General features: G+C 41.2%; 2 protein-coding genes across 2 annotated transcripts in view; one reads left to right on the forward strand and one right to left on the reverse strand.

Moving 5' to 3' along the window:
- The window catches only part of atp1b1a (ATPase Na+/K+ transporting subunit beta 1a), an 8,885-nt gene extending 3,009 nt beyond the window's left edge, over nucleotides 1-5,876 (reverse strand). The window contains exons 1-2 of the mRNA XM_076726609.1: nucleotides 5,383-5,876; nucleotides 1,268-1,396 (exon numbers count right to left, since the gene is read on the reverse strand). Of these exons, the coding sequence (XP_076582724.1) occupies nucleotides 1,268-1,396; nucleotides 5,383-5,476 (223 nt within the window). The 5' untranslated portion in view covers nucleotides 5,477-5,876. The remainder of the gene's footprint in view (nucleotides 1-1,267; nucleotides 1,397-5,382) is intronic.
- A 14,469-nt stretch (nucleotides 5,877-20,345) lies between these two features.
- On the forward strand, nucleotides 20,346-26,633 carry dpt (dermatopontin). The gene is made up of 4 exons (XM_076721949.1): nucleotides 20,346-21,960; nucleotides 24,630-24,755; nucleotides 25,477-25,584; nucleotides 25,817-26,633. The coding sequence occupies exons 1-4, from the start codon at nucleotides 21,686-21,688 to the stop codon at nucleotides 25,881-25,883; spliced, it is 576 nt and encodes a 191-aa protein (XP_076578064.1). The 5' UTR covers nucleotides 20,346-21,685; the 3' UTR covers nucleotides 25,884-26,633.
- The last annotated feature ends 1,029 nt before the right edge of the window (nucleotides 26,634-27,662 follow it).

Consider the following 27,662-nt stretch of genomic DNA (forward strand, 5'->3'; position numbering starts at 1 on the left):
GAGAGAGTCTCAGGTCTATTATCTTAGGACAACACACACTGTAGGGTCTTGGGGATTTCCTCAGATGGTCTCTGTCAGCTCTTTATGGCAGTAATTTTCCACAGACCTTGTGCACAAGGCCTCAGGAAGGCGTGGCATGAGGAGGAATGAGATGGGTAAGAGGAGTGAAATGAAACATGATGTTCACCAACCTTTCCCCAGCCTCGCTGCTCGCCGATCTGTCCTTTTATTGCTGTAGTTATGTGCAAGGTTCAAGGTGTTTGTGCAGCAGAGGCACAGAGCTAACGCTAGCCGCTTGATTTTCAGTGGTGGCTTGTGAAAGTTCACCAGTCCCCTGCCCCCACCCATCCACTCTCACGTGTGTCTCTCTCACAATGGAAACTTTTAGCCCCAGAGTGAGAGGCGGGCTCCAGCGCTGAGAAAAAAAAATCTAACTACTCCCTGCTTCCTTTATCTTGCCACTACTGGAAACTCGCTTCAGCTCAAAGCGCTCCGCGCTCGCTTCTCTGCCAGGCTACTCTTTGACTGTCACCAGTGGCTGAGGCTGACGGACGAAACAGCAGGCAAACTAACCCGAGTGCACGAGGCCAGTCATTTACATTGACTGCTAAAAATACCGCCAAGGCTACAGCATGTGCTGCGCAAACAAGTACTGGCACAACAAGAGAAGGCTGGGCGCTTCAAATCTGCACCATCTCCGAGCTTGCAGGAAATTTCGAAATGCTTGCGGTGCGACTGAGGCAGCGTTTGATGTTTTCACAAGATTAAATGTTTTTAATCCAGAAAAACAAGCTTAGAGGCGTTTTAGCTGGGACTAAACTACACCATTGTTTCAAAGCATAAACTACAAACTCTGAGTGCCACACGTGTCTATATTTAAACATGTGTGTGCTGTGACACAGTCATAGCACACATGAATCGTTTTAGTCACAGTGGGTGTAAGCTGCAACAGTTCCCCGGTAGCCTGAGGGGGGAAACATTGACTGGCTGAGAGGAGTGAAGGACAAAATGGCTGAACCTATCTAAGGTCAGAGAGACTTCTGATAGAGTAGCTGCTTAAAGGCACACCCCAACAGTCATTTTTAACTACATGAGCCACAGGCAGCTACATCCTCGCCAAAAACATTTCTAACCACCGAGACAGAGCAAAGCAGAACTTCTCTTTCCATTACAGCTGTTTGCTTTAACGTGTGAGCCCGTGAAACATCAGTCCCTGTAACACAGCACCCAAAACACACAGAGCGAGAAAGACAAAGAGCATGTTTACCTGGTGGGGCGACTCTGTCCTGATAGGTGGGTTTGTAGCTGCTTAACGTGAGCAGCAGTGCTTGGATGGTCCCGATAAAAATTCCAGCCAAGCAGGCGTAGAATATTACGTAGAACAAGATGATTTTAACTGCAGGGGAAAAGGCACATTTCATTCAGAGTGTAAGATGATTAGAGCTGCAACAAGAAGGAGACAAACTGAGAAATATACAACCATTTTCACCATTAGTCATCAAACATTCTCTGATTTCAGCTCCTCACATGTGACACATTTGCTGCTGTTGTTTCAGCTCATTGTAAACTGCTGGTTGGACTTTTTGAGGTGTCAAAAACCATAAGTCGATTCATAAAAGCAGACTGATATGAATGTCACAGCAGAAAACATGTTTCAGTACAATGAACAACAAAAGAACAAAGTTATTCTCATTTTGAAGAAGCACCAAAAGTTCCTTTGAATGAATGAACAGAACGCAGCATTTCCCAAAAAGCAGCCTGGTTTGTTTTCTTACTTCTCTAAATTGTTAGTATTCAAGAACTGAGCTAAGAAAAACCTTCAGAATTATCTAGAAGTTCATCAATGTGAGCGGAAGATAATCGATTTATCAGTCAGCTAGCGTCTGTGAGCACTTGCAATTAAAATCTACCTCCAGCTGTGAATGCTTCGGACTTTTTAAGCCTCGATAACACACATAAGTCCACGTTTAATGTCCTTCCCCCACGCTAAAGAGCTACTGAAAAAACTTCATTGAACATTAATGGCTGAACAATGATTGTTGTGTTTATTGTACTTCGTATCGTACAGCTTTGAACTCCAGTAACTTTCACCAGCAAATCAAATAACCTGCAGTGAAATCGCCACAGCAACATCGAGGTTCTTTCACCTTACTTAAAATTTACCCAATTATGCAACGGCAGGAGGGCCGCGCTTCCAGATCAACAGGATGAGTCACTGGCGGCTCTGTCAGCCGACCCCTCCCCCACACTTCCAACAGGTTTGGCTTGAAAACAGTGTCCTCATCTAACTGAACACAAAGGCTCCACTTTCTCCTCCTCGTGTCACCGTTACACACAGAAACTTGTGCTGAGCTTTTGTTGTTGTCCTGCTTTCAGTGGAGTTCGGTTTGCAAAAACGTGTTTTTACCACCTTTAGATTCACCCAGTTGTTCTTGTTTGCATGTGCCTTTACCACAGTGTGTCCGTACTGCAGCTGTGAGATGGACTGCTCAAGCCAAGCTCAAGAAAAACCCAAAACTTACTTAATAGTCTGATCCCACAGCATATCTTCAAAGCAGCCCAAGAATAACTTGGCTATCGTCATTTTGCAGTTGTTTATTTGATTTTCCATTCATCTCTGGGAGTTGAAATCTGTGACAAAAGTCCAAAACTCCAACGACTTCTACCTGATACTTTCAACGTGAAATCTGGTTTCATGGCAGATTTTTACAGGATAGACGTGTTGTGTCAATGATAAACAGCCATCTTCTGGCATCAGTCTGACTCTGGCTTCCAACAGATCGTCATCAACCGTCTCTTTCCTGGTTTATTTGCTGTTTTAGTGGCACCTTCCCAAATAACTTCCCGCTGCAATTTGCAAGTCCAAATCAGCCAATGCGAAACCAGTTTGGCAAGTTGTTAACAGGTTCAATTCCACAACCTTATCTCCTGCAACAGACTGCGGACTGAGAGGACTGCGGGAGTTGGCTGGGCCTGCCCTCTCCACGCCTTGTCTCGCTCTGATACTGTGACTTTTTGCATTTCAAACACACCGAGAACACAGGAGCAGTGGTTCAAGCACATGCGATCCCAAGTGACATCCCTTTATTTCATGCTAAGAGGCAGACGCATGCATCGCAGGCAGCACAGTGCATACGGGCCGTTTGTCTTGAGTGGCCATCTTACAAACTTCTTACAAACTGAATGAATCTTATAAATCTACACTCTGGGCACAGCCAGCTCTGATTCAGTGCTCCAGTGTGGCTGGAGGCTGATATCAGTGTAAATGCTCGGTGAGCTATTTTCTAAAGAGCGTGCCTGCAGCTGAAGATGGAGTACAGGGAGATGCACCTGTTGAGAGGGAAACTATAGACGGACGCTTGTGCTGACGATCTGTGTAGAGATACTATCAAGTGATTCCTGTAAAAATTAAAAAACGTTGCAGGGAGCACCTGCTGTGTGGCTGAGCTGCATTTGCATAACAAATTATATTTACTCCCCTGGACACAGATGAAAAACAGTGTGGAGTTACAGCAATTTTTCGCTCTTTGTCAGCCATGTGAGGCCCTGAGAGTATTCATGTGAGCTTCAGTAATGTCCCTGTCTGATTAAAAGCACAACAAGGCCGTGTTTATAGCCAATTACCTGAGATTTATAAGAAAGGACAGGGTTTCAGGTGTGTGAGTGCACGTGGCAGATGCAGACACACAACACCCTTTTGTAGCCACAGATGTCAGATATCAGCACTGTTGCTAAGAAGAGTAAACAGCAGAGAAAAGCGGCCTGCTGGCGGCGGAGGGCAGACTTTGAATGGAGCGCACCTCCCCCACCGCACCGCCGCTGCAGCGTGAAAAGGCGCCGTCACCACATTCACACCTTCGCCGTCTCTCCGCTCTGGCGCCTTTTGTCGCAGCCTCGTCGAGTTTCCGAACGGCCTGGACGCACCGAAACGAGCCGCACGTCCGACACTGTCAGCTCCCACATGTCGCATGTTTAAAAGAGCAGAAATGGAGTTCAGTTCAAACTCCGTCAAGCGTTACTGACGCGCACCGCTTCTCGTTTCAGCAACTCACGAGGCGGACAGACCTGTTGCTTTTAGAGCTACATGGGTTTTAGTTAGTGCGACATCGCGGCTCTTCATGACTGAGAGCAGCAGCAGCCACCATGTAGTACTCACTCACAGTACAAGTACAAGCAGTGCTAACAGTACTACACTTCCTCACTGCGCTGATGCGACACTTTAAAGTCGCTCCTGTAAGTTCGCTACGAACTGAGCGGCCACGGTAACGACGATACTCCGATTTTTTGGTCCGACAATCATCGTCTCTCTGAAATAAACTCTTCTATTTTAATTAATCTTCATGGGATTTCAAGTCAGGCCCTTTAGAGAGGAGAGAAACTGATAGATGGACGGGGGGGTGGGGGGCGGCCCTTGAGACATGTGAGTCGTGATCTGCTCCACAGCACCATGTTGCCAAGCGGCGCCTGGCCGAACCCGGAAAAAATGCCATTTAGACTTTGTTAAACGGTTTAGCGAGCTTAATTGGCACCATATAATGACGTCTAGTTATCCTATCAAATCAACAACCAGTGCTGGCCGCATTAGGCGAGCATTCCCTCGTCTTAAAGTATTGAAAACAGTGTAAAACGCTTAGAGCCGGATCCATTAATCTTGGGTTTGAGTGAAAGGGGGGGCCTACATGCTGAAGCCACAGATTAGCTGTTCATCTTATTAGAAAGGAATAAAATGTCCTGTTTCCTCTTCCACTCTCACTGCTGGGTGAACACACAAGAGGTGGACGCGACGGCCAAACCCAACTTTGGCCGTTGGGGTTTGGTGGGGGGTCCTGGCCCACACGACGTCCTTCAGGATGACCTTTTCCTAAAGGACGTCTGTTAATGAACGGTCCGATAATGAGGCATCATGTCCTACTGAACACAAAACTAAGGGTCTAATTTGAATTTTGTCATAATCATGTGAGCTATGAGCCACATATGTAAAGGAACAAATCATTTATAGTGCGAGTTAATTCTTTTTTTTTTTTTTTTTTTTTCCCCCCATTAATTAGCCGTACCCCCCCTCATTCGACCTGTGGCGTGTCTGCTGGGATAACTGTGACATTTCGTTTTTCACACCTGACTTTTTGTGTCATTTGACGGACTTAACTTCTTCACACAGCCTCCATTGAAACCAGGAGTCACGACGCAGCGTGTGCGAGGCACTGAGATCTAACAGGTGCCGTCTGTTCAGTCAGGAAATGGAGGAAAAAACAGAAAAATCCCCCCGGAGCTCCGACACTTTCCACTCCGTCAGCCAGACGAGCTCCAGCGGACACCGGGGCGTCGTCTCCCAACAGCAGCAAAGACGCTAAATTCGGTAAAATCAAGGAAATGAGTACTTACACCAACTGCACCCCGTTCGTCCTAAAAACTCCCTCTTCTCTGAATTCCACAGAAATGTCCTCCATCCGCCGTCACTGTCTTTATTCCCCGACATGTTCGCTCCCCGGTAATATCCCCCTTTTCGGTTGATTTAACGGTTTGGTTCGACTGGTTCGGGCTCTGGCTGTTGACTGTCCCTCACGAAAGAAGCGAAAGGACAGTTCCGTACCCGACTCCACCAGTTGTACCACACACAATTTATCTCTCAGGGAGACCGACTCCGCCCGCAAACTCCCGTAATAAGTTACCCCAGGAGGAGGGAGGGCTGAGGCGAGCAAATCACAACCTTCCGCTGCTTTTTGCGTAAGAGGCAAACGAAGAGGGGGGAGCCGGGGGGTCGCTACAGGCTGGCCCCGCCGATGAGCGCACGCAGACGGCGAGGTCGAGAGAAAGAGTCGAACTCTGAGCACAACGGTTTAAATGACGGCGCTGCCATGGGAACCAGTGCGGACTACACCCCTCAGGACTCCACACTCTAATGTGGAAGCGAAGAAGAAATTAGCCGCACTTCCTGAAATACTTCATGTATTGATTAGGATTGTAGTTTACTGTTGGTGGAAAGTCTTTTCAGTGACAAGAATCATTTGGCTCAGGTGGCTCTTCATGTACTCACACTTCTGCCTGTTGTTATTCAGCCAAATGAAGCAATATTTTCACCTGTGATTGGTGTCTGTGCTCATATATCACTTCAGTTATTCAGTGTAATCATATCAACCTCATAATTTCCAGAAGACCATTTTGCGTGGTATAAAAACTTTAAATCATCTTGACAACCGGTGCACCATGTTTGGGACCTAAAGTCGTCACCAAAATGAGACATTTCTTCAACAAACATGTTAGAGATGCATCATATTATTCTGTCCTGTACTCATTTTTAAAAAAGAAAGAATTGGCTCCCATTGTTCACTTAAAATAGCTGAATCGTTCATAATCGGCACATTGCTATGGTCTGCAATGAAAGAAGCCTAAACTGATCTTAGCCACGATTAGCTTCAGCCACAGGTGTAGAAACAAGTATCTTACTAGGACAGTTGATTACTGTGTATATTATATTAAGAATGGCACCTAGAAGTACTTTAAGTTTGAGGAACGTAGTTTAAATCCTGCTAAAACGTTTGGTCATATTGTTGGGTTGAATGTCAGCATTGTTTTCAGATGTAAAACAGTTCTGACAGTTAACATGTTGTTTTTAAAGAAGCAAAATGTTTAGAAGGATGCCAAATCATAGTTGAAGATTTGGAAATGTTTTTAATATGTGAGATAATATAGCAAACTCAAACTACACTGAGGAAGAGGAACAGTACTCACAAGCTGAAAACTAGCAAACAGGCTCCACTTTTAAGCTAGCTTCTCTTAGCCTCAGCAAATCCTATCCTCTTTCTTTTTAGGAAGCTTAAACATTATATTTTGGTCACAACTGTCAAAACTATAGTTACAGACAGAAGAACTGTGCCATTTTAACTCTGATACAGTAGCTGTGTTAGCACTTAGCATCTAGAAGTTTTGATACTGCACCAATGGCTAATGCTGTGGTTGCTACATGCTAACATGATAATCATAGCATCTGGAATAAAACCAGGAGGTGTTCACATGTGACTGTCCAGTAGATTCCTGATTACTCTAGAATATATGTACACATGTGCAGTATGTACACACACAGGAAAGTCTAGTATTCCAGCTTTTCAGGAAGGCTCAGGACACAAATTCTCAAATGGAAAAATACAGAGAACTGAAAGCTGGAGGAAGAAAAGCTAAACAGGAAGGGAGGTGAGAATTCAGACAGGCTGACAATTACAGGGAAGTGGAATTCAACCTGCCCTCTGACATGCAAGCCAACAGAGTCCTCAAAGAGTCTTTTTTTTTACTTTAAACAATCAGGAAAGTCTTCAATCATTTGAATTGGGAGAATCAGTGGTCCATATTTTAGTTGAATTTGACTTTTTATTAGTGCACTTTGGAAGATCAGTGTCATTTGGTCATGAGTCATAAAATGATGACACAGTGCCGAGAAGTCAGAGAGTGACTGTATGATGGCACACAGAAGATTGACTGAGGTTATTAGTGAATACTTACCAGAGAATACACTTTGTACGAGATCCAACATTTCACAGAGGACTGAATTGAACTGCATAATACTAACGTCCAGTCTAGAAATCCATTCGTGCTATCATAAGCAAACTCGTGGGTCAATGGTAATGACGCAGACGGTACACAACAAGTCTGTCCTGTAACTTTATCCACGCCAGAAGAGCGAAGGGAGGATTTCTGGAGAGCTGCTTCAAATTTAGTTCAGGCCAAGAAAATGTGCTGCTACGCTGATAGTGTTTGTCATTTAACTGTTATATGAACAGCTGAATCAAAGCCCAGCAAGTCATGAACTCACCATTCTGAGTTATGAAGATGAAAAACACGTCATATAAACTGAATTTATGAGTAATAATGATTTGTTTGACTGAATTACATCTATGAGCGTTACTGTGAGTTCACTTTCTCTCCTCCCTGTGAGGGAAGTCAAGCAAATTCAGTTTCCCTACAATCATTAATCTGTAAACTTCCACATGAATGCATTTATGTTTTGTCACACAGCAGTATATATCTGGTACAAGGTTTTACATCTGTTACTGTACATAAATGTAAGAGGTACCTCCAAATCCTCATGGCTCACAGTGTTTTATGCTCCTGTATGCTACAGTTTAAGTACACAGAAGTACCAGCTGTTACCATGAACACGGCTGCTGTGTGACAAAAACTCACAAAAATATTAATTCCAAAGGTAACAGACATCAAAAAGGTGTGACAGTTCTGACGACTCTGTTAAAGTGAGTGCAAACCACCACACAAATGACTGCCATGACCCCTTTTTCATTTCTAAAGACACAAAGTTTTAGTAAAACTTATTTAGGAAATGAAAAAATCAAGTTCAATTGGCATGATATTGTATCACATATTGTATTACATAAAAAGAACAACTCTCAATTCCCTTTCAAGTCTCAAACTTCAAAATGGAGTCACTGGTTTCCTTCACCTGACTGAAGTGTTCAGCGTTTCTGTTCGTCCACAGCAAAACAGCCAGCGTTACATGCTGGTCTGTTTTCATGCCCTTATAGGTAAACAATGTAATACACTCCTTAGTAAGACTATTGAATCTGCAGTGATAACATAGCAGCCCACTGTTGACTTAGATCAAGAGTTTGTCAAGATTACCAGGAGGTGCAGCATTCTGAGATAGGTTGTGGATGGAATCTGGTATGCAGCGTGTGCGCTGGACTTCAGCTCATCAACAATAGTGTGTCTATGCGGCGGCTGGAGGGACGACGGCCTCCTGGATTGGCTCTTTGACAGCGCGGTGGATACACGAGGCTGAGCAAAACACCTCAGTCCAAAACAAACTTTTAGAGGGAGGCAGAGAAAGGACTTTAAACACCGAACGCCTCCCATTCAGATAAATATAACAGCGGTGAATGCTTTCCTGCCAAAACATGTATGAGTAGGGCTTAAAGAATCCTGATAAACTGATACTGTTTCTGTAGTCTAACATGCACATTATTTGATCATTTTAGCCTTTATTATATAGCAGCAAGTGACAAGAAATATAACGGAGAAAGGAGAATTACTTTTCACAAAAGCTGGAATGAAACTGGAAATGCTGCAGTTACACGTGGCCCCATTTTAACATTTTCCCTGAACTTTTCAACACAACACTGGCAGATCACCAGCTTATAAAGCCGATATGACAGCCTTTTTAGCAAACAGTTGCTTACTTCAGATATACAGAGCAACATTAGCATTCAGCATTTAGCTGTGTTTTGATTGCTCCTGAGGGGCGTATCTGGCTCGCTATGTTTGCTAGTTGCTGGATTTGTCTGTTTGCTCTTTGGTGCTGGACAGGTAGCATGCAGGGGGTTTATCCAAGCTTTTCACTTAAAACAGCATACAGAAGCAGCTCTAATGAGAGCACTGAGAGTGAGCCAAATGTCTGAAAATCAACACAATAAGAAAAAAGACATCAATATCTGCAGATTTCCTCACTGTAATGAACACCTTTTGCATTACATGTAGTTATTTGATCCATTGTAATCCAAACATATTGACCATAGCAGCTTTAAAGATTATTTGCTGCTGTGCTAAAAAAAAATACCAGAGTTTACATATTTTGACGTGAAACTAGAAACATCTCATGTGCTTTAACTTAAAGTTTAAGGTGTCAAACTTTATGGGATGGACACGAGGATCTCTATGAATGAATTTAAATTCACAATGTTTTCTCTGACAGAAGGTGAAATATGATGTCAAAACAAAACATACACCGAGTTTATGACTATTTCTTTAATCCACATTTGTAGGAATGTAAATCCATCATCCTTAAAGATGCAGATTTACATCATCCTTCCTGCTTCCCACTCTCTCCAGTTTGCTATATTTCCTGGAAAGGTGTGAGATAGAGGTAGTTCTTAGACTGTGAGCTGTGATTTTTAAGATACCAGTAAATTTGAACTACAGCAGCGTAATTCACAACATTTTCTGCACTTTGACAGAAACCTGACAGAGAACGATGAGCTTTAGTTTGAAAGCAGCAGTCACCTACGACAGGTGCACATGAAGACAACAGTAAAAAGGTGGAGAATGTGGTCTGTGCAGGACGCGAGTCTCAGCCTTTCACTGACTGTACATTCCACTGTGGAAGCCACAATTTGCATTTCTACTGTGGCATTTACAGACTGTCCAACAGTTCTCGCTTTCAAGTTAACAGAGGACTTATTCCAACTCCATAACATGACCATTACTGATTTGAACGTCACATTAATCCATATTTCCCCAAATTTCCCACAATCTTCCCTTAGATGTACTGTGAGCGTTTGAATTATGTGAACTTTTATGAACCATTTCATGATTACACTAATTGACTTGAAATTCCAGGTCAGATTATCCTACATGAATGTTCCCTACCAGCATTCAGTTGAAGAAAACTCATTTTGTACTCATTAGCTGGGTTGACTGTGTCCCTCTCCTGCGCTGTAGACACATACAAGCATGTCTTTGTTAGTAACTTTCAAATTACACACCTTGTGGTTTTGGTACTGCCTGGAAAAGTTGACGTGAACGTCTCATTTTGAGGATTTGTAAGGAGGGGCCTGCACATCGTTTCCTTCGTAACTTCCTGAACAGCATGTGGACCCTCTGAGGCCGTATGCTTTGACCTGTTCATGTGTGGGGCAGCCCTCTCCCCGCGTGCAGCCCTCCCTGTTATGCCGTGTCACAGGTGAATAAGCAGGCCTTACCACGCGATCACACTGTGCACAAAATCATCAACAACACACTGAGGATTCCAATAATTCTCTATAGAGCTGATCACAGCTGAACGGTTTATGATAACTGACCATCTATATCAGATATTTATCAATTTTTTGATGGTTCAGGAGATCAAAGCAGACATACAGCTACATAATGTCAGAGACTTGTTAACCAAGCTGCTGATAACGTGAAGTCATTGACAGAATAAGATGCTAATGTTTAACATGCTACAACACTATAGCTGTGGCCACGTTCTAAACTGAAAGCACATGTCTTCATCCGCTAAAGACCAAAGGTGACATTACGTATGTTTGACACGTTGCTTTGTCACTTTGTTCTTCTTCACTGCTCACATCTCTCTGGCTTGGTTTTAATTTCTAGCACACCTGCTGTCAGTTGCTCCAGATGTTTCTAAATTCAAATTCAGAATAATTAATGTAAGTGCTTATTGAGTGGGGATTTACACGCCAATGAATTAAAATGCAGCAACTGCCAGGTGTAAGTGTTGCATAACTGAACTAACAAAGGTAATGTCAGCTTGCTAATAAGACTGAATGGGTAGTCGGTTTGACTTTGCAAAATCATATTAGAGCAAAATTGTTAACTAATTAACTAAATGACCAAACATTAGTTACCATAATCTGAAAGCACTCTGAAACACATCTCTTCATGTATGCAGATGTTAATAAAACAAATTCATGTGAGTTAAGTTGGATATCTTGTTTGGCTTCCTAAAACTGTAATTTCGGCGTTCGTCTTACAACTTGTGATGGTAATTTCTTGTTTGCAGTACTTTTAGTTGTATGGCGTTAGCAATGTTTCATAACACCTGATTCACATATTAATAAAGTCTTTACAAGCTGAGACAGCTCTCAGACTTTGGTTGAAATGTAGTAAATCTGTTGTTTTAAACTAAGGAAGGACCAAACACACATGATGGATTCAGGAATAACTAGTGCAATTCAGCAGATTACAACACTAGACAGAGAGACAATGTATGAATAGTCTCACATGAGATACATTTTACAGTAAAGTTAAAATTTTAAAATGCATGAATTATTTTACAGCACAATGGACAAAATACTAAACTGCCATTTGATCAGCAGGAATCAATGCATTTGCAGAGAGACGGAGGCAGAGTAGGAAGTAAGGGACGCTTGCTGCGGAGCGTGCCGATGGAGAGTATGCCCTGCAGGGCCAATGGGGAGCAGCTGCCTGAGTTACATGGCACAATCGATAAACTGCACGTCACATTATTTTCCATACAGTGAGCACAACATAAGTTCATCCTCTCAAAAGATTCAAAAAATTATTTTATGAGGCCTGTGCTTAATCAGTAGGGTTAAATCTGCATCACCCCACAGACCAGCTGTGCTTATTCCCTGTAATGTTTATTATGGATGAAGAGTGATAATTCTGTTTTTACTGCAGCTGTAAAGGATGATAACAACCTTCCAGAATCAAAGAATTTCAAAGAGTTTCAACATTGTATATAAAATGTTCATTTTTGACTGGATGATATTGATGGAAAGCATAGGTGTCATTCATAACTGGTCAGAACTTAGTAGAACCTATTAAATGAGAAAAATATTTCAGTTTTAAGTCCAGTTTGATATATAAAACTCGAGTAAATGACAAAAACAAACATAAATAATCATAATGTAGTATTATTTGGATGCCATAATAATTTTCAAAAATATACCCATTTGGGAAACAAACCACGCGTTTGACTAACGTGTTCAATGTGCGTAATAATACCAGACTGCTGGTCAGGGGTCACTGCTCGGTCTTCAGGAAGTTGTCACTGGGTTGTAATCAAACTGTCGTGTTTTCACGTCTTTGAAACTGGTCATTAAAATGTTGTTTTTACACTGGAGAGCCAGTTAAGCCTTTGTGCTGAACTAGCTTACAAACATGAGAGTGGCATCGATTTAACTTGTAATCTTTGCTAAGAAAGTCAGTAAATGTATTTTCCAAAAATTTCAAGCTATTCATTTAACTGTTACCATGTTCTCATTTGATAAATACTCATAAAAGAACTGTAAAAGCATTTCGCACTGTAGTCTAGATTTGACCAGTAAGCCAGAATCTAAACAGTTATTGATTCTCTACGTGGGTTTGATCAATTAAAAGCAATCATGTTTCCGGCTGATTATACACTGACAGCATTCCATTATTCTACCATAATATTGAAGGAATACTTCACAAGAGATGTTACTGAAATGAACCTAACATGAATCATTAACTGTTTCCTGTGATTCTGATAAAACTTCATCCACAAATAGCAACAAAGTGATGCCATTTTTAAAGTATTTTTCATTCTGAACTAAATCTAAAGTAATTTCACATGTTGTATCTTTTCAAGAATAACCTTCATCCTTCAGAGTGCAGACACTGTGTTGACATGCAGCTCCATGACCCAGTGTCTGCAAGCATTCACTGACCCAGTTCAGAAATTAATATGGGATGCAATTTGGAAATGGAAAAAAAAAAGTGTATGAATCAACCCGAGTATGTTTTGTAATGAAGCTAGAATCAGGATGATAACATCTACATTTCAGTATGTTTTAATGAAATTGTGCATCATTTGGAGCAGAGATACTCAGTTTGTAGTGTTGAAGATGTGGCGCACCACTTTTTATTACCTATTACTGACACCCTGGGGCTCAGATGAAGCGTTATCAGTGAGCAAATAACATGCATGGAAACTGACCTTGGACATGGTTCACCTTTGAAGCTAACATCACAGAGTTTTGATTTGAATTTCAAATATGCTACAAAACTACTGAGCCTGAGGAAGAAAATGAAACACTGTTTGGTGAAATAGCTTCTGACCCATGATTGCTGTCACTTCAATAACATCAGAAACTGAAAAACAATACAGTATTAGCAGAATCAGTGTCACTTACCACATTTTCCACTCCACTGCATGATTTATGAACACTTTGTGCTGTGGATTAGATTACAGATGCCATGCCTGTTTGTTGAGATATTCCATTAAATGACAGCAAGCCAGCAGTTAATCACAATATAAAGGAAACATAATACTCACCAAACATTCATTAAGAATCATCTCTAGAGACAAGCCCTCATGCAGCACAGTGAAAATAAAATTTAAGTTACCTCATGTGCAACCCAGGAAAATGCCAGTTCACTGCTGCAGTCCATGTACACCAAAAAAAAACAAAAAAAAAAAAAACCCTGAAAGCCTGGAGTTACAGGACCACCTGTTGCTGTGTGCTTTGACTGTCCGCTAACGCTAGGTAGACCTCCTCCTTTGTATAATGTGTAGCACATAACACTACATGAAAAATAGTGTGAGTCACTGTTTGTAACGTTTGTACGTTACCTTCCACTTGTTTCCACTTGCTGACAAGCTGGCTAGCCTTGTTTGCTAACTAGCTTACACTTTTTGAGTGGACGCTAGTGAGACCTGTTTGCTAACTATCTTCCACTTTTTGTATAGAAGCTAGTTAGCCTTGTTTTGCTAATTAGGTCACACTGTTTGAGTTGTAGCTAGTTAGTCTTGCTTGCTAACTAGCTTACACCTTTTGAGTGGAGGCAAGTCAGCCTTGTTTCCCAACTATCTTACTCTTTCTGAGTAAAAGCTAGTTAGCCTTGTTTGCTAACTATCTTCCACCTCTTAAATGGAAGCTAGTTAGCTGCATTTGGTAACTATCTTACACTTTTTTTAGTGGGGGCTAGTAAGCCTAGCTTGCTAACTTCCAATTTCTGAGGGAAAGGCAGGCTTAACAGCGTGGTGAGTCATCTTTAATGTTGAATGCTGCAGAGGACACACGTCTTAAATCATAATTAACACTATGAGGGTTTGTCAAAACATTTATCACCTGTCATTGTCTACAGCGTGATGTTCTCCATGTGTTGGTGGCGTACCATAGAAGTTGGCAGCATGTTTTCCAGCAGTGCCCAGTCTTAGATCAACTTCTGCCAAGCTAAACCTCTTAAAGGCATGATGCTTGGATACCATTCCCACAAATATGTCCAAAAACAATTTGCCCCTGTTTCCATAACTATAGCTGTAGGTTTATAGTTCATGTTTCACAAAAAGTGAGGGAAAATCAAATTCTAATTCAACTTACATAATAATCATTGCAGTGGTGCTGAGACACTGGAAATGAATTGTTCCTGGTCCGGTAGTCCAACTTTCCAGGATCTGTCACAGGAGATGAGACAGAGTTATTGAACTGCTCTGCTTTTCCAAGCAGAACTAATGCATTCACTCAGTTTGTGAGGGCCAGTGTCAAAATATGAAACACAGATATGTGCAGTTATACATGCTAACAGAATGATAACAGCCTTGTTCTAGTCAACAATCAATCAAACATCTTGACCCTTGCATATTATCTATCAGATAACCTTGAAGCCTGAGGGGAAGTTGTAGCACTGATATCACTAAATAAATGAGAACGTGGTATCATGCGGCTGAAATACTTTGGCTGTGATTATTTTCCAGGCAATCATTCCTGCTCTCCCATTATCACTACTGTCAGTGAGGCTTATCTCTGCCTGCTTGCCTCGCCAGCCAGGGCTCAGACACATCCTCCAAGCAACCATGGCGCATTGCTCTAACGAGGTTACAGCCTGAAGCAAAGTGATTTGTTTTGTAGACGTTATTATGGTGGCCTTTTGGCTGGCCCCTTAATTTCATCAGTGAAGCACTATTAAACAGCAAAGGTCTTATGGGAAAATGGACCATGCTGAGGGACCTTTTTGACATCCTCACAGTGCCAGTTACGTAACCTTACATACCAGAGATAGTTGTGTTTTTAGAAGTGAAGAATCATGCCATTCATTCATAATTACTGCCTAAGATGTTTAGATGGAATTAGTTTTGATTGTTTGTTTTGATAAAAAGGTGATCTTCATTCATATCCTCAAAGATAATTGGGTGATATGATTCTTCACACTTAGACGAGGGTACAAATATGGAACTTATTGATCAAAAACACACTCAAAATAACAGCAACAAAGCCTTTAATGTCATTATGATGAACTCTTTGCACCTCAAGTCATGTTGTTTCTTTGTGGTTTTGGTTTGATTTAAAATAAATAGTTGGTCAGGGATCCTTTGCTGTCATGGTTTTAGTAAAACTACTTGTTTTAGGGTCAGGAATGATGGCGGACATGGTTAAAAGAAATGATCATCGAGTGTCAGTGGGAAATGGGGAAAAAACAGACAGCAGTATTTAGAGTGAGACGACTTGATCCATCCATCCACCCTTACCAACTTCTTCTTTGTGGCTCTATAATAACGTCATCTGACTTCCTTATTTACTCCACACAGACCAACGTCAGAATTCCAACAGCTGCAAGAAGGCTTTGTCACATGACTGTAAATACATGTTGTTTTAGGGCACTCGTTGAAAAGAGAGTTGTTTTTCTTGGGGAGGCAGATGATGTCATCAGGGTTATTTTATCAAATGTTGAAACGCTGCCCCCTGAATCACAGAAGACATAACGCAACGTCTTTACAGGCTGAGTACAGCCGTGATTCCAGTACAGTTGAGGTGCTGTGAATGCAATCATTTGCAAACAAAATGTGTTTTACCAATGTAGTAATATCCTTCATCTAATCATGTGTTCACAAAGTGGTGAACTTCACTTGCTGCTGACACCTTTTTACATGGTGCTATGAGTCTGTGTATGTTAATAACATTGCATGATACATTGAACCGAACATTTCATTTTGAGGGTACACAGCAGATTTAAAGGTCACTGAATCCGAGACAGGCAGACAGTAAATGGGCTGTTGTGACTCACATATTCTCCTTCTATGTATGTGATAATCCGCATAGTGCACTGCCTACCATGTGTACATGTAACATCATGTGTGATCATATTCAAACATGCTTCTGACAGAAGTGTCAAACATGCTTATTACATGTGAGATATTATCTAGTACCAGCTGAGTTTGTTGAGCAGGTGTTGTTGACCTGATGTGACCGGAGGAGTTATTCAAAGCTCGGCTCTCTCGTGGCCTTTGACAGATTCTCACATTTCCTTATTTGTTACAGGGAGACTTTTCACTCTATTTAAAACAATGACTTGTACAGTATGTGGTGCTAATTAACAAGAGAGTTTCGTGCTGAATAATGAAGCACAGCAAACCGAGAACGGGTGTCAGGGAGAGTTTCACTGTGTTTTTTCCCAACATATTTCTTTCATTTGGTCGAACACACTGTACGCAGCGGGAAGGATCACTGCTGCTTCTGCACAGTCTCAAGATGTCATCTTTGTAGAAACATTTCTGAATGGGACACTATCTACATGGCAGCTGCTAATGGCCCCTGATTTAAATACAAGCCTCATTCTGGCCTCTGGAACAATGAAAGTCTGTCCTGGTGCTGAGAAGCAGAGCTGCCCTGACAGGCTCTGTAGGAAGGAGATGAGTGATTGTCAGTGTGTATGTGTAAACTGCTGTCTAATCATTGGGATGTTTGGACTGAGCTTTTATATTTCCTATCATAATAAATACAGTAGTACGTTTCTCTTGTGGAAACAGAAGTGCCACAGTAGAGTTTCTTACAGGGGGATATTCATTGAAACACTGGTTTTAATCTTCACAACAACCAATGAGTGTCTCAGAACGTCTGAACAAGGATTTATTCCATTACTTTATTCTCAATGTTTTTACCCTGCGAATATTTGCGAGATCATGAGATCACACAGCCGAGAAAGTTATTTGCTTGAGGCAGAACCACAGAAACACTCGGCTCTTGTCCTTTTATGGGGGAAATCTCAAAATATGAAAACAGTTAAGACTCAGAATTAATGCTTAAGAACCACATACTGTCTCCGAGCACATGGTGAACGATTGATCACAACACTGCAGACCTACAATCTGCTGCACAGCAATGATCACAGGAAGCGAATCGTGGCCTGAGTGCTGTCCTGTAACGGTTCCTGCAGGACCAGGACTGTGTGAAAGCTGGTGCTGGACTCAATGAAGAGCAGATGTGCACTGCACCTTACCTTAACAAAGACTGGGATTAATTTGTGCACATCTGACCCAAAGATGTTGTTATTGTGTCATTTTTAGAGACTTATTCATCACTGGAGTGCATTCAAATAAATTCAGCTTTTCAGCTTACTTGGGTTGCTGAACATTTTTATCGGCACCAGTGACTGAAAGTATGTTTCTTTTGAAAAATCAGCAGCATCTGATGTACAAACAGGTCAGATCATGCTGGGTTGATCTGAGCAAAGACATTGTGTGGACGGTCTTCAATCAGAGGCCCGGCTGCCTCTGCGGTGTGATCTCGGCTCAGTGCAGCCTGTATGTCACAGTCAGATCAAAGTATTGTGAATGAGGCCCTACATTCTCCAAGTGCCAACATCACTGCTCTAAATAGAGATTTTTAAATAGACAATAGTGTCTATAAATACCTCCCAGTTCTGCTCCATTTTGACTTTTGTGGAACTCCTCTTGCCGTGACTCACACACTATTCCTGAACATGTGCTGTTATTTATTTTTGGACGCTTTGAGGATGATCTCTCACACGGGATCAGATTCTCAGGCACACAGTGATTAAATGGATTTCTCTCCTCACCAAAGCCAACAAAAAGTATCTATCAGGTCGGCTGGAAAGCATTTTCAAACAATCAAGTTGTACAATGTACATGCAGGGTATCTGTGTTAGTGTGTATATTATGCAGTATACTGTATATATTCAGTACACAGGATATTTAAACACTATGTCTATTGTTTAACACGTTTGTTTTTTTTTTAGCTAAATCCAGTTTTCTTAGAAGTTCATGTTTACAATTTGCTGTCATCAGAGTTTATGATGTACAGTTTGGATCAGTTTCCATGAATCCAACCTAAAATACCAGCAAAGTTGCTGGTGGCTGATGGTGCACTGATCAGCATGGATCAGAAAAGACAAAACAAGACTTCCTGAAGTGATTTCGCTTTAGAATATTTGGCATTATTTTCATGTAAACATTATTCTCTTGCAGTAGGTATTAAAACTGTATTTTTAAGCAGAACAACCCAAATATAAACATTCTGAAAGAACAGAAGCTATTATATAATTTGCCTTACAACTGTGACATATGCATGTAAATACAGTTTTTTTTTTATACAGGCTAATAATTAATAATGATCTAATAATTATTGGCCTTTCAGCAGAGGCTCATGAGCACATACTGAACAAGCACGTGACAGCCTTTGAGTCTGGAGTCATGATGAATTATAATCTTACATTACAAAAATATTAAGCCATTGGTTTTGAAATCTATTGCTAACAGCTGTGTTGGCCGTTGGCCACAGGGCGTTGGTCACCACCATCACTGCTGATAATGTGGTAATGTGTGTCTCATTGTGATCTGGGACACACACTTCCTGAACAAATTAAAATCTAAATTTCATTATTATTGCTCCACTGAACCCTTCTTGACATCTTGTCCTGGTGCATTAAGTGGTCAAACTAAATATTTTATTAGGACATAAAATATGTAAATATGAGCAAAAGCAACAGAAACTACATTAACACCACACTCCATTAATAACATGAGCTCATTTTCTAACAGAGCCTAATTTGTCTGCCAAACAGCGCTGAGAAGAACTCTGTTTCACAGGAACAGGAGAAGCTGTGGAAAGTCTAATAGCTGTTATGTTGTGGTTCAGTGAAGAAAAAGGATCAGTGATTCTGCTCTGATCCATCTGTGAGTGGTTTCTCCTGAATGTTTGACTCGTGTCAGGACTCAGTGATCTGTGCAGAACAGCTTTGTTCACACATCATGTGAATTATTATTTTAATGGATGCTCCTCTGATGGTCTGATTGACTTCTATTAGATGACATTAATGTAGAGCTTGCTAGGTGCTCTGATATAGTCCTGATGTGATAGAATATTCTTAAATATCATCTTAGATTTTCATTATTACAATAATGTCATATAACTTTAATGCTAAGTTCAACTTGAGTTTTATAGATGGTGTTTACAGTTTTCTTATTGTCAACAAATCCAATCTGTCTCTCAGCACTTTTTGATTTCTCTATCTTATCTGTGGCCCAGGAACATAGCGAGGGCATTAATCTTAAAAATAGGTCACAAATATATAGTTAAGTTCCTTTAAAAAGGCTCTGTGGTTTCCTAAAGCAGCAGGGCACTGCAGTTTTTAGCGAACAGGAGTAAACTGTGTTCATGTTGGGGATTATTTTCCATTGATTTATAGACATTTGGCGTGCTACTGTGTGTTTACAGCTCAGGACGGTGTCTGGAGTTTAAATACAAACTGCAGTGTGTGTGTTCATGGTAATGAAGGATGGTGTCACCCAGTTCAACGCTGTGGCTCACTGATCTGTTTTTAATAGGTTTTGGACTGTTTGCGCTGCCTATCAAGCCTTCCAATTTCACACCGTAAATACAGTATATGGTCTACAACGATGGCAGATTTAACTCTGGAAACCATATATCATTTTCACAGCAATGCATCCTTGATTTCAGACAGAAGAGGGCTCTTCATTTCCAGCTGTGACTGTTGATGCCTATTTAGATTTTTTTTTACAGTTAGCTCCATGAAACTTTCTGTTTCCAGCTGTTTTTAAACAGGAGCTCCATAAGTGATCACTCGATGGCTGCATACATGAAATCGCTTGTTTGTCCCAGTATTTCCAGTGTGATCAGAAAACAAATTTAAGTCATTTCCAGGTTAAGCTTCCCCAAATCCAATAGAATGGATGGAGCCACTAGCGTTAGCCTAAATAGCAGCATCTTGGAGGTGCTGTGACCTTACCTTTTTGGTCGCTAACCTGTAACCCCAAAAACATTAGCCTTGTTGGGGAAGAAAAGCTCAGGGTAGCAATTGTGTGCTGCACCTTAATGGAGGTTTGTCTGTTTTCCCTGCAAAAGTGAAAAACATTGTGTCCTAGAGTGTCCCAGGCAGTTGATGAGACAGCCGCGAGCGAGATAACAAAACATAATGGAACTTGAATGACCTTGAAAGAAATGCTAACACAGGATTGCTACTGTTAGCCAGACATGCTGACCTGTTTGCAGCTTATATTAGAGTAAAGACACAGTTCAATCCATTCTTACATAGGAGAGGGTTTAAAAAAGAAGAAACCAACAACCAAAGACTGTATGAAACATCACTCCACCTACAGCCCCATGCACAGCAATCTAACACGTGGAGAGATTCAAAGCCCGTCCATCCTGCTGTGCCTAGTTACCATTACCTCACTATGATTGGACCATTGGTGGTAAGGGGAGGGACAGACAACAGTCAGTTCATTGCTGGTTTTGGCCTTTTTGCCAGCCTAGTTATTATTATTTGAGTGACCTTTTTTGATTTTATTACATGTTTGATGTTTGTACTTTATCCACATTATTTAGGACAGTTTCCTAATCTAGTCTTAATCTTAATCTTAGTCTATGTTTGAAAACATCACTTGAGTGAACAAATATTCTTCCCCTCACATTATTGCAATTGAGTCATTGCTCAATGAAATCATGATATTCGGTTTTGACAAAATCATGCAGATTTTAACAGATTTCATAAAAGAATGTTTTTTTTTTTAATGTCTGGTGAAATATGTAATGCTCCTGGTAAGAGTCAACAGTTTTATGGTCCAAAATGGCAGTTTCTGTTGAAAACACCATGAAAAAGATGATCACACTGCAGAGTTAACGACCTGAGCGATTGGATGGTTAACGCATCAACACATTCTCCAGAGTCAAATAAAGCGTCACATAAATGTCTGAACTGCACGTAATCTCAAAGTGCTGTCTTTTAAGGTAAACCCTTATCTATGGCGAGACTTTGTCAATGCTCCGTCTCAAAGTCCACCTTAAAATGTCAAGTGAGGTCCACTTTTGGATTTGTCCCGAGTGCTGCAAATTACACATCACTCCTGGATACAAAACATCTGGGCAACAAAGGACTTGGAGGAGTTTAAACTGAGGCAGCTGGGAGGAAACTCGGCAGACGAACAGATTTCTTCAACATGAATCCTGCTCCGGTGCTGTTGGCGTTGTCTTTGCTGGCAACAGTGGCAGCTCAGTCTCACGACCATCATGACATGGCCTGGGTCAACGGCTACCGCCAGAGCTTCAACTTCCAGTGTCCACACGGAGAGGTCATCGTGGCCATGAGGAGCTACTACAGCGAACAAGACGGCTCGGACCGCTTGTGGTCGTTTGAGTGCCAGCCAACACCTGAGGGTCTCGGGGAGCCCAGCGACTGCTGGTGGGACGACATCTCCCGTGCTGGGATGGAGTGGTGGGTGATTTACTTACTTATTGAACACCTGCTTTCTAATTTCTTTGATTGTATGTTTGTGAGCTGAGACTGGAGACAGTCACGTCTGTTCAGGGTTTATGATGAAATCCATATGTGTTGCATGTATTTAGAGAACTTAGAATGTATTAAACGTTTAAACATCCCATTCATTTCATCTCAGTAGTTTTCACAGTAGGATGTCTAACCTGTACAGGCATGCACAAAATTCACTGTACTGATGCTACAGGTTTCTCTCCTGCTCATAATCTTTCTGCAAACAACATTACGGCGTCTTAGTCAACAGAGAATTAACAAGCAGTGATATGAATAAATGATGCAGAATGATGGACGACTACAGTAATTCAGAGATGCACTGAAAGGAGGTGAGTAAATCAGTCATTTGGGAACATCTGAGTCAGATTACATGTTTGCAGTGAACGCTGCAGTGATGTAGGCTTTCAGCAGTTTTCCTTTACTCTGCACAGCAGCTGTGGTCATGTTTGGATTTGTTCATTTTATTCATTTATTCATCGAGGTCCAGAGCAGCATTTCAACAGGACATTTATTACAGGCAAATCCACGTGAAAGCCACGTAACAGGCACATCTTTGGTCCATCTGTCACTTCTTGTTCCAATCAGCAGGAGGAAGTACCGATCAAAGATAAAGATGCCTTCACTTTTAAGTTATGTCCCTTCACTCCTAAACAGACTTCCACCAATAGCACTGTTAAAGGTCACTATTAGCAGAAAACAAAGGCCCTTTGGAGGCCTGCGTGGAGTTTGCTGCTGAAACTGTTGTATGAACAAAACCACCCGTGTTGCTGGTGGATGGGTGATATGCACACGAATGGAAGACCTCCAGCTCCTCTAAAGCATGAAGACACAGCTGCAACCAGAGGATGTTTGATCTGTCACAACTTCAAACTTAACCTTGCTATGATTTACACACCCCTAACTTAAAACAGGCTCCACCACACAAAGTATACGTGGTCTTCTGTAGAGGAAAGTCAAAATTTACACTCAGTAACTGCCAGGAGTGACTGCTGTAGCTAACTGAGCTAGCTATCTTAACAAACAAAACGAAAACATTAGCATGCTAACAAACGACCCTGTTAGAGTGATTAGGGGATAATGGAAACTGGTCCACACATTAATCTGACAAAATGCTGTTTAGTAATAGTTTTCCTCTGAAGATTCACTTCAAAAAACACAACAGACCTCAAATAACAAAATGTTAGCTAGGTTAGCATGATCGGATATTTCCCGCTCATTCTAAAGTGCATGAATACTACTAACTCTGAAACACATATTTCTCCATGTATGCATAAATAACACAAAATAATACACATTTACGAAAGACTTCCTGTTCTACATAGTTGATAGCTTTTGACTGGTGCAACACATGTTTCCTAGCACCCGATTTACACGAGACCTAAGACACTTACTCAGTTTTAATTTTTGCAAGCACCCCTAGTAAATTGCTAATTTGAAACTAGTTTGTTGTTAAGAAGAACTTCCACGCTGAACTTTAGCGATGGATTTACAAATAACTGGTGCAACCCAACCTTTACAGCCTGTAAAACTTACTAATATGTCTGTGCTGCAGCATGAGATTTTAACTCACACTTTCCACATGTGCATATTTTTATTACTTTGATAAAAAAAATAAAAAAATCTCTACACTGGAACAAAGCCAGGTCCTCCTGGGCCAGTATAAATCGCCATCTCACTCCAGAAAGACCATATGTGTCTTCACATGACTACCTCCAGATTCATCCAACAGACTGTGTCCGTGGCCTCTCACAGATATGTATTTTAGAGTCCAGCATTGTCCTTAATTTTTGGAACATGCCGTTCACAAAAACTACAACAATCCACAACAGGTTCAATCAGGTGCATGAATCTGTTTTATCCACTGAAGAGGGAGAAGAAAAACATCTCTGCCTTTAATTTCACTCCTGTGACTGGTTTCCTTTTTATGCAGTCAGGTAATTTTTAATTTCACCTTGCAAATGCCAAAACCTCACATATTCCACTAGCCATCAACAGCACAGAAAGGTTGACATAATTAAAGGACTTGGATCAACCTTCTTTGGATGGAGAATTGTTGCCTACCATCTCTGTGCAAACAGCATCTTGAGTCAAACAACTTAACAGATGCTGGCTGAACTTTATCTGCACACAAGAACACATTTGTGCTCTTCAGATTTCTTTCCAGTTAAGCTCGACTGCACCCAGCCCTCTGATTCAAAGACAAACACTGTATGCGCTCTATCACTGCCACGCCTGCCTTCTTTTAACACAGCTGTCTGTTTGAATTACACTGGCGAGGACATTACCCTGCAGGGAAACACCCCCACTGGCTGAATGGCTGACGGCTGTGCCCATGTTGCCATGACAAACCTCTACACATTGTGCTGCTCCTGCTGCTTGGACCTGGTTTTCTTGGATGTGTTGTGGTGACAGCAAAGTGTATGGGCCATAAACAAACTAGCGTCAACAAACCAGTATTTACTTCAAAACAATATAGTATAAACTTACAAAAGTAGACTGACTGAAGAATGACTTGGAAATGACAGGAGAGTATGAGGTGTCACTTTGGATCGTTTTCAGTTTCTAAAGTAAAATTGGTTTGTTTTTTATGAAACTGAATGACTCTGTCTTTGCAGGACTTCGACATGCACTCGTAACGGCCTGGTGGCGGGCGTGCAAAGCAAGTACTTTGAATCCGTCCTTGACCGGGAATGGCAGTTCTACTGCTGCTACTACAAACGCCGCTGTCCCTACTCTTGCATGTACGTTCTCATGGGGCTTTGTTAACATTTCGGTATTTCAGAAAATACACTTTTCCCTTTCTTATTAAGAGTTAGTGAATAAGATCAGTATCACTCTCAATCTGTCTGATAATGAAGTCAGCACATGATTAGCTTAGCTTAGCTTAGAGCAAAGACTGGAAACGGGAAAACAGCTAGCCTAGCTCTGTCCAAAGTTATCAAAATGTGCTGACCAGCTCCTTTAAAGCTCAGTAATTAACACATGTTTATCTCTTCTGTTTAGTCTGTACACTAATGGAGGTTTAAAAATCACAACCTCCTGGTTTTACACACGTTATGTGCCGGAATGTTTCTTAGCCGTGAGGTTGCTAGCGGAGTCTTCAGAAATGCAGGATTCCCACACATAACCGCACATAAAACACTTCAGTTTCTCTACAGATTAAACAAACAAGATACAACAAGGTAATTAGTGACATTAGAGGTGCTGCTAGGCAGACTTTTTGACCTTTGGACAGAGCCAGGCTAGCTGTTTGCCCTTACTATCAGTTGCTGTGGTAAGACAAGCTAACCGTCTCCTGTCTGTACGCTTCATATTTAGCAGACAGACATGAAATGGTATCAGTTTACTAAACGTCTGCATGAAACCATGATAAGTATATTTCCCAAAATTTGAAACTACCTTTTTAAACGTTTCTACGTTAGTACACAACTTGCCAACACTTTATTTTGTTGCTTTCCACAGGAAGACCACTGACATTCCTGAACACTACAGAGAAGAGGCAGAGCTGGTGGTCCCGAGTTATGGCTACTTCATCCGAGGTGCCCAGACCACCTTCACTGGAGTGCTAAGGTTTGTTCACAACATCTGTTTAATAACTTCTGATCCCATAAAGCAGCAGTTTGGGTCAAGAATCCATCCAAACATTGATGAAAGCCTCTTGTGACTGAGTTGGAAGCAGTCCATAGGAAGGCCTATTGGAACAGAATTTATTGGCAGACCAAACAAAAAACAGAAGAAACAATAAAGTTTGATGATTTATGATTGTTCGACTGACAGGATTTTGTCTTGTACTCTGTTTCAGAGACCGGCAGTGGAAGTACATCCTGTGCAGGATGACAGACTTTGACTGTGATTTTGAAAATTTATAGATTGTAAGCAGCATTTTTTTTTTCTCATTCATAAACAACTTCAACTAAAAATGCATGTTTACTCATACAAGTAAACAAAAACATAATACTGACATTACACATAACTGGTACAATTCCTGTTTTCATTCATGTATTTACATTTGTTAAGTGATCAACCACAGGCATGTCACATATGCCTGTACAGTCAGATTTTTTAGTCTAGCATGGAAAATGACTGCTCATATAAAGGTAAAGTAAACATCGACACAGAGGGTCTACGGGGGATTTGGGCTCCACCAGACACTTTGGACAGCTTAAGCTTTTAGTTGCGGGAGGAACAGGAAGTCCTTTGGCAGCATGTGAAAGTGGTTTTTCCAAAACAAACTCAATTATTTGATGCTGTGGTCATGGTGGTGGAAAACACAGTGTCAGGCTGTCCTCCAGTATCTCTTACTTGAGGTCATGTGACAGTGATGGCCAAACAAAATGGTTCACACCATTTTCGCGGTCTTAAGCGAGCTGCAGTGTCTGGCTGATGGGGATATTGTCTTGGAAGAAACGTTTGGAACAATCGTGTATGTGTTGGAAGCAATGAAAAGCTCTTTCAGAATCACTGGCAACATGAGCTTTGCGTGCGATGAAAAGTGCCCCACCTGCTTTCAATTGACTTCATATCCCTCTTTTATGAAAGTGTCTCATTCAGTTTGGCCGTTTCAGCTATGGAGTGTACTGTACTGGAACTCATGTAACTATACCGTGTGGAACTGGGATTAAAACCATCCCCTTGTTATGATTATGTCGTAAGGTCATTTATTGAAGGCATAGGTATGATGTATTCAATCAGCATGATGCCAAAAAATCTGTTTTCCATTTTGAAAAAACTTATATAACAGAATATATGTTTAAAACAGAACTTCAGATAAGAACCTTATGAGCATTAATGTAACTGAATACAACAGGCTAAACCTTTGAAGGTTGAGGAAAAAGGCTAATCTAGCTATGTGAGGGCATAAGCCTTCATCAGCACATAGAGGATGAACTCAGCCGTGATGATATCAACAGCTCCTTTGGATTTAACTTGGCTGAAGGTAAACTCAACACTGCCTCATGCTGCCATAACACACTGCTGAAGGGTCTGACATCGGGGATTATCTCCGGCTAATCAGGCTTACATTCACGACAGAGTCTGTCAAATATAAAAAGTGGAGGAAAAATTCTAAACAAATATATCTAATGCAAATCATTTAATTAATACTTCAAAGAAATAGTTTGACAGAATTAAATTCAGAGTTGATACTGCTCTCAAAAAGTAACAAAATAAAAGCAAAAACAAGAAGATGCAGTTTTACTGAGCATTATGCTACATACTTGTACCTTATTTTCAGAGCCAGGCTAGCTGTTTCCCACTGCTTTAGCCTTTATGCTAAGCTACGATAACCAGCAACTGGAATCAGCTTCATATTTAACAAAGAATGAGAGTGGCCCTGTGTAAGACCATCAAGTTTTCCAGAAAAAGCTTGTAGCTGGACCTTGAGTTGGGAATGTTTTTCAAACATGTTTTCATTTATACTGTTTTCTTACCATTGACTCACATCGAAATTTTCCCACTTCATCAACCAACCTCCCCATGTATGAAACGTGTTTTTCTTTCCAATGCCAATTCAAAGCAGCAGTGACAGAGCATATATGGAAAAACAAAGCGCCCAGCAGGGACTTTGTCCTCATTGTCGTTCCATTGGTTTTGGATGGGACAAGCAGAATTTCTTTACCAGCTCAACTCTCCAAAGTGCAGTTAAAACT

This window comes from Chaetodon auriga, chromosome 3, assembly GCF_051107435.1.
Source record: "Chaetodon auriga isolate fChaAug3 chromosome 3, fChaAug3.hap1, whole genome shotgun sequence".
NCBI lineage: Eukaryota > Metazoa > Chordata > Actinopteri > Chaetodontiformes > Chaetodontidae > Chaetodon > Chaetodon auriga.

What these genes read in the sequence shown, in the direction of transcription:
- dpt (XM_076721949.1), top strand. Translation starts at nt 21,686, where the DNA reads ATGAATCCTGCTCCGGTGCTGTTGGCGTTGTCTTTGCTGGCAACAGTG. An exon ending in TCCCGTGCTGGGATGGAGTG is followed by an intron (nt 21,961 to 24,629) that starts GTGGGTGATTTA and finishes CTGTCTTTGCAG; the next exon opens with GACTTCGACATGCACTCGTA. An exon ending in ACCTTCACTGGAGTGCTAAG is followed by an intron (nt 25,585 to 25,816) that starts GTTTGTTCACAA and finishes ACTCTGTTTCAG; the next exon opens with AGACCGGCAGTGGAAGTACA.